General features: G+C 41.7%; 1 protein-coding gene and 1 long non-coding RNA gene across 3 annotated transcripts in view; one reads left to right on the forward strand and one right to left on the reverse strand.

Moving 5' to 3' along the window:
- The window catches only part of slc12a4 (solute carrier family 12 member 4), a 36,295-nt gene extending 26,080 nt beyond the window's left edge, over positions 1 to 10,215 (reverse strand). Inside the window, exons 1-2 of one of the 2 annotated variants that reach the window (XM_088614080.1) lie at positions 10,162 to 10,215; positions 9,791 to 9,860 (exon numbers count right to left, since the gene is read on the reverse strand). In XM_088614080.1, coding sequence (XP_088470206.1) covers positions 9,791 to 9,860; positions 10,162 to 10,200 — 109 coding nt within the window. In that variant the 5' untranslated portion in view covers positions 10,201 to 10,215. Of the gene's footprint in view, positions 1 to 7,804; positions 8,185 to 9,790; positions 9,861 to 10,161 lie in introns of those variants that run through there. The other variant, XM_088614079.1, reaches the window with a different exon arrangement.
- LOC148644594 (uncharacterized) lies at positions 1,908 to 10,229 on the forward strand. Its single transcript, XR_015928719.1, has 2 exons — positions 1,908 to 2,035; positions 6,673 to 10,229. It is a non-coding gene; the product is annotated as an uncharacterized LOC148644594 (long non-coding RNA).
- The last annotated feature ends 1,367 nt before the right edge of the window (positions 10,230 to 11,596 follow it).

Genomic DNA, 11,596 nt, shown 5'->3' on the forward strand with positions numbered 1-11,596 from the left:
GCTTAATTATAAAGTATAAAGGAATCGGTGGTGGTGGGGGCTGAATCTTATGGGTCAATTCATTAAAATATCTAGACTGTTTTGTTCCCCAGCTAAGGCTTTAAAAGCTGCATGGTGCTTGTGTTCACTGGAGAAGTGGCTCAGCACAGGTCACATACATTAAGACACAGGAGTGTCGGCTGTGTCCAGGTCCTTCAAGCCTCTAATTAAACAGCAGATTGCGAGGTTATTAAAACCAGACTCCTGGATTCCCACTGCTCGGGCCTTCATCAGCCGAGAGGAAAGGGGTTTAATGACAAGCCCGAACAAGCCAGCGCTGCCTCCTCAGGAATGCCTTTCACTGCGCAGATCAAAGAACGTCAGCACAATTTTCCACCCAAATCTGTCTTATCACACATTACACAGTCAAATTACTTGGCAGACGGTATGAGACGCTATGTTTAGCGCTTAATGCCACATTATTTCAAACAATTAAGCACGGAGAATTGCAGCACATTAACACTGCAACACAAAAACACTTACAGGCTTGATCAGTGACGCAGAACAACGCTCCAATCAGAAATAAACTAGAGATCCTGACTGGCTACAATACATTTACATTTGTTCTCTAAAAAACCTGCACTATTTTAAAGAATAGAGGCTCAGATATTATGAGAAAAACTGTTAGTCAGGTCTGTCTTGAGATTACTGGGTTGTATTTATGAATAGGTAGGTTGCCCCCAAATTTCAATGTTCTAAATACCCTGAAACTGACAGCAAACCTTTTGCTTAATATTAGAGAGGTCAGTCAGAGAAGTTTCATCCGCACATCTTGTAAATACAAAATCTATCACGAGTGTTTTGAAGTTCTCAATTTGTTTCGTGAATAAAACTCAACTCAAAAGAAGAATGAGAATTAAACTCCTCTGCCAAATATAAGTCCTGATGCACTACAATTCAATCCACTCCAGGCTTCACAAGTTCCAGCCTGCATACTGTTGTAAGTCTTTCTGTACAAGCAAGTACAGCATAGCAGATCTTCTCTGGATCAAACTGCTATGCATTGAGAGTGCATTGATTAGAAAAATCAAGTGTGCAGATTCTGGATATCTGTTAAACGCTTTTAGAATCATTGCAATTAATCTAGGGTTCAGGGATCACAGAACCGGCACTGCTTTCCAGGCTGTATGAGATAAATGGGACAGAAATCTTCAGACAGTACCTGCAACCTGGTGCAAAGCAAGTGTCACAGATGTACAGTTTCTTCCAGTGGTGGCCACACACTCTGCTAGCCTGCTACTTTCACACAGTAGGCCCTCTTTCATGACATATGTTAATAAACTGACCAATGTCATGTGTCATATAAAGTCTTCTAGTCTGCCTTGCCTACAAAAAACAACTACTTTATGAATTTGCATTTCTAAGCAATGTTTCTTCTGTTGCACAGAATACACTTGAGGTGATTACTCTCCAATGTGTGCTGCTGTGATAGCAATCAAGAGGGCATCTGTGGCATCTGTTAAAGGATGGATGTTTTTTGTTCTTTCACCTCATTTCGTTAAGGCCATGCGATACTCCATTTGACCATCTTTAGTAGTCATGCTTGAGAAAGCTGCAACATATCTAAATTCAGAAAAGCTGATTAGCTATAGCAAACAATTTAGTGCTCTGTTGACTCAAGTATAATGCCTATTTAATCCTAAATGTTAGGTCTTTCTTTTTTAATGAACATTTAAAATGGAATTAAGACTAAGCAGTAATAATTCTAGTAAGCTTGTTACACTTCTCACTGCCTACTGGCACATAGCTTTCTCCAACACTAATCCTAGTCAAATACTTCCAGGAGAGCTTTGCAGGAATAGCATATTTTATTATTGTTTTTATTATTAGACGAGGGGAGCGAAGAGGATTAACTCACAAGCCTTTTATTTAAAATGTAATGTTAAAAGAATCCATATATCGTACAGATCTGATACGCAGGTCTGGAACCAGTTATGTTCCATTTCATTCTAGCAGCTTTGAGCATCCACAAGGAACAACTCGAGGATCTTCACAGGTAAACTTCACTTTTAAATGACCAGTCTAGTAGAGAACAAAAGTATTAGGGCCGTGCAAGTTAGATAGCCTTTGCTTTACAATAAGCAATGCTTATTTTTTGTCAACTACTATCATACTGAAAAAAGAGAGATATTTGAGGAGCCATGAAGTCAAATGTAAGATTTAAATGCTAATTTAATGGGGCTGAAAGATGTGGATACTTCTTAATTTAATAAGCCTTTTTACAGTTGCAATAACAGACTTCTGGAGCAGTTCTTTTATGTTTCTCCTATGGTTGCTTGCTTGTCATTACGTTCACGTGAGGTCTTGAGTTCATTGAACACAGGGCGATCAGCAGTGTTCTAGGTGCATGCAGTGCGCAACGGTTTTATAAAAAGTTCAGATAAATCCTGTTCTTGTCCGCGCCAGAGTATTGAGATAGAAAAAGACCACACAGTCAGCATAAAAACATGACTGTCCATCTTACTGTAGAAACCACAACAGAACTACCTGCCAAAGGGGAGATCTTGCGTGCTAACTCTCAAGGACAAAATGTTCAAACTAATTTCCTTTTAAAGCCTCATTCAGTATTACAGCCCTGCTGAGCTCCTGGGTCTGCTTATTTTATTCCAGACGGATTTGTAGATTAATTGAAGTAATAATAATGTGATTGACTGGATTTATTGCCTGGTTTTCAAAAACAAAGGGGCTTCTTTTTTAAAGAAATAAAAATTCTCTCAGTTCTCTTGCTACGTTTCTTATTGTACCAAATTAATGGCAGTCAAATACTAATTTGAAATAAACTAAAATTCATAAAAAACAATTGGGAAAAAAAAAACAGAAAATATTTAGTCCTGCTGATTTTGAGCTGTTTCTGTCTGGCTTTCAACTGGTTTAATGGAGGAGAAGTAACACGAGTGGAAACTGAATTTCAGAACTGGTTAAGGGGAGATCTCTAAAATAAATCTTGGAAATATATACTGTATGCATACACTTCTGAACGGCTTTCTAACTTTTAAACAAATGACCATCTACAGAAATCCCATCCCTGGTTTTGGATATCCAGTTTTCAAGTTTTGCTTCAGTGGAGCTGGTAGTCACAATCTGATTTTTTCTTTAACAGTTGTAGGAGCTTTGGCAATGGCATCAACCCTATGCCAGTTTCTGAGTTTCTGAATTAGCAAGTAACTGTGAAAAGCCAAAAGCCTTTACCATTTCCCATTGGCCTTTACCAATGGTGGCTACCTAATAATCTCCATCTTTGAATTGGCTTCATCACTCTGTTCTCCTCCCCACTGAGAGCTGGTGTGTGGGGAGTGTTCTGGCGCACTATGGCTGCTGTCGCATCATCCAGGTGGGGCTGCACACTGGTGGTGGTGGAGGGGAGTCCCCATTACCTGTAAAGCGCTTTGAGCGGAGTGTCCAGAGAAGAGCTATATAAGTGTAAGGAATTATTATTAATTAAAAGATTACTGTGGGCAATCAGAACACCTCCATTGTTTTACAGAAAAATTACAATAGCAAGGGTATTCGGGTTGCACAGAACATCAAACACTACTTTATTTAGATCAATTGGCTTTTTTCAAATTGGTCAGACAGTCCAGTTACAAGCCACTCGGCCACTGAAAACACTAGAGAAGGGGTGTCAGACACGGGCTGTCTGATCCTGGTCCTACAAGGAGCACTGTGGCGGCAGGTGTTCTAAATCTCTTTAAAGCAGCAGCACCTGAAGAGCTGGAAAAGGCTCTTGTAGGGGTCCAGCAGTGGAGGACCCAGGTGACTGGTTGGATCTCCCGGGCCAGGAGAGGGCCCTGGCCTGTTGTTTTCTGAGTTTGTGTTGCAGCCACGTTTCTTGGTTACATAGTTGTTTCTAATTATTCAGTTATCAGCAGAATTGTTATCATGCTTGGAGTCATTACTTTTTAACACAAACAGAGACAAAACAAAGCACTGTGACCCTCTGGGACTCTACATTCTTAAAGACTCACACAAGGTTGTCAGATTTACAGAGGGGGCATGGTGTCTCCGTTGATTGTCTGATTATTACATTAGTTGCCAAATTGCTAGTACATAGTACATAGTACATAGTTCAAAGTTCAAAGTTCAAAGTGTTTTATAGAGAATAATACTTTTACTGTATTACTTTTTCAGTAATCTACTCTAAAGAATAATGTCTAATTTATATGTGTTTATAAGAAAATAATTATGTTAATTGTTAAATTAACTATTCAGGTTGGGCCAAAAACCAGGAACACAAGACCTTTCAGGCCTGGAGTTTGACACTCCTGACTCACACAGTGTAGAGTTGTTGAATAAGAAAAATGCCTTAATCAGCTGCTGGATCTTTCATTAAAGGATTTGTAAGGAATGTAATCAAGGTACATTGTAAAATGTGTTTTTTTTTAAATAAATGTGCTCATCTGTAATTAAATGCTAGAAACGTAAACAACATGTTGGTGAACTTCATGGTCACCATGATGTTGTGCACTGTGCTGGCCTTAGGACTCATCAGTTGCCCTTCTTATAATCATATAGGCTTTTACTTTGTAGCACGAATGGCTTACCTTATTTATTTTGGTAGCTTTCAAAATGTAAGGCCATGTCATGTGTGGTAAAAAAGAAAAAGAAATGGCCTTTTGAGCTTCGGAGTTCGGTTATGAAAAAAAAAACTTTAATTTGTCGGAAAATTATATCAATAAAAATCATAAATATGACAAATAGTACAACTGTTGCTCAGGATTGGTGTAAGCGGTCTCTTGACTACTAGTTTCTGTGCCAACTACTACTGGTATTTAACATTTCAACATTTCATCTGACTATAGTACATAAATATCAATAGTGGAAGCATATTTACCCTCCTAGAATCTCCATTTCTCATAATTAGACTCAGAAAATAATAAGATAAATATCTTAACCACCCAACAGTACTGGACACTACAGACACCTCTGTATTGAACTTTTAACAGAAAAATGCAGAGCCGCGGAGTTATAAGAAACATGCCTGATTCCTCAGGTTTGTGGTCAGTGTTAGTGTGTCGCTGGCTTCAGTAAACACTGCACGGTTGAAAGTGCACAATCACCACTTTGTGCCGCGCTGGGAACAGGCTCCTGAGACTGAAACAACGTCAGCACTGTGACCCTCTCCCCACCTCCTGGGCTCTCCGAATGCACCGCTGTCAGGGATATACACAGGTCTTCAGTCTGCACTAACTCAGCCCTTCGCCTTTCAGCCTCACTTCTGCGCCTGTACACACAAACGACAGCCAGTCTTTGTATTTACGGCCAGTTGTCAAAATCTCGTCAATAAAGCTAGAGGACACTAAGGGAAGAGTTCGGTCTTTGTAGTTGCTATTGCTCGCAGTCGAAAATAACGCAGCGTTAGATGAAGAGCTGCTCCCACACACGGAAGCTCAATTCCACTTGGTCCTAGATCTGCAGATTCCAGGATCCTCCACCACCTAGGAAAATGCCAGTCAGTTTTCTGTGTGTTAAAAGCCTAAGAACAGTTACAAACGACTGGAGGGTACCTGGTACATCCCATCCAGCCTGCTTATTAGTAGCTTATTGATCCAGCCATTTCTTGACTGAATCCAGGATATTACCTTCAACAACATGGTGGTTGTTGTATAAATGTGTAAAGATATGCCTGTTCTCAGTTTTAAATGCATTTCCCTGCAGTTTCCAACTGTTCTCCGGCTGATTTTCCACTGCTCATTCTGAAGAGGACCGCAGGGTTAACTTTGCCAGCAGCTCTGACAGTTTTGAACACTCAGATCTAGTCAGCTCACCATTTACTCTGTTCAAGAGTTCAAAAAAATTCAGCTGGCCTGGAGCTGTTTCCCAGTTCAGGCCTGGGCACAGAGGAGCTCTCAAAAGAGATAATCATTCCCATGCCCTGCCATACTGTTACAAAGTAACACCTGCAATGAACAAAAATGCATCTGAGAAAAAAAACAACAATCTTCTATTTGTGTGACATTCAAAACACTTCTGTGCCAGGAATTGTTCAAAAGCTCTGTCCATCTTCGAGTTTATTCTACTTTTCTTTCTTGTAAAGAAATGTTTAGAGGCTTGGAAAAAAAGCTTGGGTCTGGTGTGGCTGGCCAGGAGCTGGGCCGGAGAGAGAGTCTGGTGATGGCGATTGCGTAGTGTTCCTGTGTTCACCATGTGAGGTCAAACCACTCATCACCCTGTGCTCAAGCTCCAGACCAGGTGATTTTGGATCAGAGTGTGGTGACTCCTGGCCTGCCATACCTGGGCCGGAGATAATTCAGCAAGTCTGGTTCTGGAAAACACAGAACTTCACAAAGAGAACTGCATGGCAAGAGTCAGCCAGACTATGAAGGAGGATTAAAATGCATGGATCCAATAAATTACCTTCCCAATTAGGATAGAGAAATACCAGCATAACAAACACTTTCAAAACAATAATTCAGGTTCAGATCATTAGAAAATGCACAGGATGCAGTGGGTACAGGAAGTGTCTAAAATAGAAAGCTATTTTATTGTTTTTGCTGTGCTTGGCTACTTTACAAAACAGTGCAAACTTTGTGTACAGTGGGGATTTATCGACTGAGTGTTTATGCAAAGTTTTGTTTTCACTGCGAGGCGGACTCAAGTCTTCTTCCATTACAGAGCTTTCTTTTTTTATTACAGTAAACATTTCCAGTTGTGCAGAACAGCTGTGCTCGGTTTGCGGAGTTTTATCCGGACAAGTTCCTGCTACAAGTATCTTCGCTCGGCTGTACGTTTCAACCCCTCAAGCGTCTCAACAGCGGCTCGGTGTAAGCTAGCAACAAATGCAAGTGGGCACTGGGCCCAGATGCCTCACGGCAGTGAGCAGATGTCAAGACCAAGCAGACTGGAACTTTCCGTCTCCACTCTTCTTATATAATCCTTGCTGTCATCCTTACTGCTTGAAAGGAGCACCCTGCAGTGACTAATATGTCAGACGTACCCTAATGGTAAGTTACAGCACTCTGCGTTACTGCTTTATCTGTAAGCTAAAGTGCCGTTTGATCCCCCAGTAATAATGCTTCTGAAAGATACCGTGCAGTAATGCTCTACTGGCACACTGAAATCCTACCCTGCAGTTCCAAACTCTTTCCTTTCTCTATTGGAAAGGAGTGGCTGCTGATCTGGCCGACTCTTTCCTGGACTCTAACAAGGGAAGACTGTAACTTCCCAGCAAAACTGCTTGCGTAGCACTTCTTAAATCAAGCCATGACAAAGAAAGCAGCTTGCAGAAATAACGTTCACCATTTGCTTACAGGGGCACACAAAACTCTCTGTCTGGTTACAGCGATTCTGTCTTCTCTGTGTGAGATTTGTGGAAGATCTGATAGTGACAGTCTGCCCACCCCGCCCCCTCCCCTGTCCAATTGTTATGTCTTTGTGACAGACAACTACTTTGCCATCTGTCTGCACTAGAAAAGACTTGTTTTGTCACTGCCTGGTTCTGCTCCCTAATATAGTACCAGCCCACATAGACCTCTTGAAGCCATACAAAGGACTGGAGTGCCAGGGGATCTCAGGAATTAACCATGAAAGAAAAAGTGAAACCAATAAACTGTTTTTAATTGCTACTATTACATCAATACAGAATGAAGAATGTGTGTAACCTTCATCAATCATTGTGAATAGGAGCTGAAGAACAAAAAGACAGATGACAGGCTAATTTCTGCATTCCTCACAGAACCCAGGAAAATCCTTTCTCTTCAGATCGTGAGAATTACAGATAAAACTTAAATTCCCGACAGAGGTCAGAAAAAAAATGTCTGAAACTTACCATCAGAACTCACTGTGTCATTATTGTCTGGGTAAGCCTGCCCCGTATCTCTGTAGTCAACCCAGTTGATCCCTTCCAAACTGTCATAGTTTGATTGGCTATTATCCTCCACTGGTACCACTGTAAAATGGGGCATTTCGTTCCTCACAGATAACGGTAGCTCAGTCCTGCTAACTCTTAGCAACAGTTCAGTGAGCACTCCCTGCCACAGCAGCTAAACTCCAAAATCTCTCACTGCATTCCAGTACAGTTTGGTCACTTCCTCCAGAGGAAATTACCATATTACCCAACTCCACCCATTACCCGGAGCTTGAAAGTTTGCACTGAATAAGTCTGAATTGACAGGAATCATTACAGCCTTCCTCAGGAGCCCTAGCCTCCTTTATGATCTCTACAAAGAAGCAGAGACAATACAAACTCCCCCCCTGCCCCCCCATGCACAGCCAGTTCTCAAACTAGCGGAACACAGAGTTCTCGCACTCAAGTCTCTAAATGAGTTCTGGGTAATTTCCCTCACAACTTTGTTTCAGGCGGAGAGAGAGAAAAAAGGAAAATAAACTGGGAACTTAAGTGATTTCCTTAATTATATTTTTATTTAAAATATAGTATTGCTTAGCGTCTCGGGCTTCTGGTATTTTCTCCTTTTCCAAACCATTGTTGTATCTGTACCATTTAAAATGTGTGACTCTTTTTAGAAATGTTTTGACTGGGCCGCAGAATACTAAAAATCAGCCTGCTCAACTGGAAGATCAACTGGGGATAGAAAAAAAAAAGCCCTTATACTGAATGTGGAACAAATGTATTTTTTATGGAAAACAAAAATGATCTTATTCCTTCCACCCCCAGCTGAAATTTAAATCTAATTGCGCTTGTAACCGGCATGAGACAGAGGTGACGTAAGTTTCCTTCAAAAACACATTTTCCCACAAAAGTTAGTTGGTCTCTGGATTGCACAAGTGCTTCTGATAGACTTTTTAAACACATTGTAAACAGTCGCTCAATTAATCCACTACACACTTAATTCACACTACTTGTATATACAACCCTTACAAATAATAATCTATGATTATCTTGTGTATTTTTTATTGTCGTTGTCGTTCAGTGAAGCGCTTTTAGAAGCCACGTTGAAAGGCGCTATATAAATAAAGTTTATTATTTTTTATCATCATCTTCCTTGGTCACTCTTCCAGTTTTGAAGCTAGATATAATCAGCACCAAGTAAGAAATTGAGGGCGATATATTTTTATTTCTGCACTGCCGGAGACACTTGAATTAAAACTGTAGACTTTTAACTGGCTTTTCCCAAACCGCAAAACGAGAGTGTTGTTTTCGGGATCCAGATGCGTATCCGGACGCCTACCAGACCTCTGAACCCAGCGGCACCTCCGTGTGACGTCACGCCAGCCGCCCCCCCGGACAGACTTCGCTCGCTGAAACCCCGCCTGTGGGTGGGGTTCGGCAGCGGAGGGTGGCCACAGGCAACATAATTCACACCTGAAGAAGGCTGCACAGCCGAAACGTTGATTTCTTTTCAGCATGGAATAAGCCTTTTACTTGTTCCATTAAAACACAACACCGTCTTTGTCGACTGTAGCAGTCCGATTACAACCTCAGTAACCAGCAGTTTCAGTCTCGCACTCGCCTGTACAATACTAAACTTTCTTTTTTGCAAGGATTGGTGTTAATAGTTGGCATGATCTGCTGTCTGCTGTTCTTCTGTTAGCGCACTCTACCTTACACATTTCCCTGCAACTGAATAACAATAATTATGAGCAGGGAGAGATCAAAGCAGATGAGCTCTACACTTTCAAGGCCTGTAATCAAAATTCATCTATGGAGCAGCTGAGGTTGAAAAATAACGGCCCTTCGTTCCCCACTGGGTGCGATTATTTAACTTCAGTCTGGAGATCATTCAACAAATGCTAAGAAAATGTGTACAAGCCCTCTTCACGTTTCCCGATTCCTACTGTACTGTACAATACTCACCATCCACAACCCGCTGGCCCACACGGTCGCTGAAGAGGACAGTTCTCAGCACTACAAACCTTGGTGTCCCCTGGTTTGTGGAAGCACACAAAACGATCTTCATTAATGCTAAAGCCTTTTCCGCCTCATTCATTTATGTTTGCATGTCCGCGAAAACGTTAGAGGGTGACTTCAGAGACGCTACTGAGACTGAATTCTGTTTACTTTGACTCAGACGGGGATACTCCTTCATCATAGAAATACATTAGCTTTCTCTCCTTCACGTTTTGAATCGATAAAGGGAAAGGAATGACAATTGCCAACGATTAAATACAAAAGATTTAAGGGACAGAAAATCTTTCTTCTCCGACTAATCAAAAATCGGGTCTTACCAGAGCTCTACAGTGAGCGTGCAATTGTGTAGATGACATATTGGAAATAAACGCGCTATAATTCATAAGACTGGAGAATTTTCATTAATGTTTAATTTGACTAAACAAGGGATTCAGGGCGGATCCAAGTGAGTGTCTGTGGCTGAACAGGTGTGTGATAAGCCTCTCGCCCTCTTTTTAAACACGCCTCCTGCCGGAGCTCTGCAACACACGAAAGATTGCTTTTGAGACACTACGCACTGTTTAATCCGATGCAAACTTACACTTAATTTAAAGGAATATAGTGTGTGGTACGAGTGCAATTATACTGGTGACGATAGACATGTCCCCGGTAAGATAGTGAATTTTACCTCCTCTCCAGAGCGGGGGCATTTTGTGTCCAGCTGAGCCTTGTGTGTCAGCTGACGATTTGAGTGGGTAATCTGCCCACCCTCACTGAGTCATAACCGAAAACCCGGCAGCTGTACAAAGACCCGCTTTCCAGGAAGTCCACAATTGCCGCTATGCCTGTTTACTCATGGAAGGAGACTTCATAACTCTGGTGTGGAACATTTTCGCTGTCTACACTTTTCCCCCTTTCTTTCCTGTGTATGTGGGCTAGCATCACAGAAGACATTAAAATAACAGTGACACAACACTGCAAAGGCAGAATACGGTACGACCCCTGTAACAGCCCTTTGTAATGCAAAGCACCATGCATTCCTAAGAAGCGCTCTGATTTCATAAGGTTATCAGTGCTATCTTTTTCCCGACTGGTGCTTCATTAAGCAGACCTGCCCTATCACATGGGTCTAGAGGAAGACTGCTTTAAGGAGAAGGACAAAACTTAATTTCCTACTGACAGTTTGATAAGATAATCCTTCAACAATTTGCCCAAGAGGGTTTATTGTTTCCTCTTGCTGATATTATGTTGTTCATTAAAGGAAAATGTTAATGTCAAGAAGTGATAAAGGAGGCTTGGGGCTATATTAACAATTTGTAGGCATGCAGTGACCAGCGTATCTGTCAGGGACTGGTGTGTGTTTTTTTCCTTTTGTGTGTCTGTTTTAATCACGGTCTCTAAGTGTTCCCAGCCTAAACAGTAGTGCAGTTAACAATCGACAAAGATTGAGCCATGACATCCTGTTGGCCTGTTTGCCTGGGCAGCTGTTAATTACTACACAGTCAGTGGTGACACAGCAGACCGTGTGAGGACGCTGACTGGGCTGGACTGGCCCTGGGACAAGGGGACAGAGCACAGGAGACAGAAGGAAGTGAGAAAGCACCGTGACACCTGGTCAGAATCATACCAGACATCGGTTCGCTAATGTCTTATGAGTTGCATGTAAAGTAGTTCAGGGCGACACAAAGAGCCTGTTTTGGAGAGAGGAGTCCTGGCAACTTAAATAGTGCCGTGTGGTTCAGTTGGCTACAGTCCCTTCATGTGGAACTACAG

The sequence above is a fragment of the Lepisosteus platostomus genome, chromosome 20 (genome assembly GCF_059453375.1).
Source record: "Lepisosteus platostomus isolate fLepPlt1 chromosome 20, fLepPlt1.hap1, whole genome shotgun sequence".
Taxonomy (NCBI): domain Eukaryota; kingdom Metazoa; phylum Chordata; class Actinopteri; order Semionotiformes; family Lepisosteidae; genus Lepisosteus; species Lepisosteus platostomus.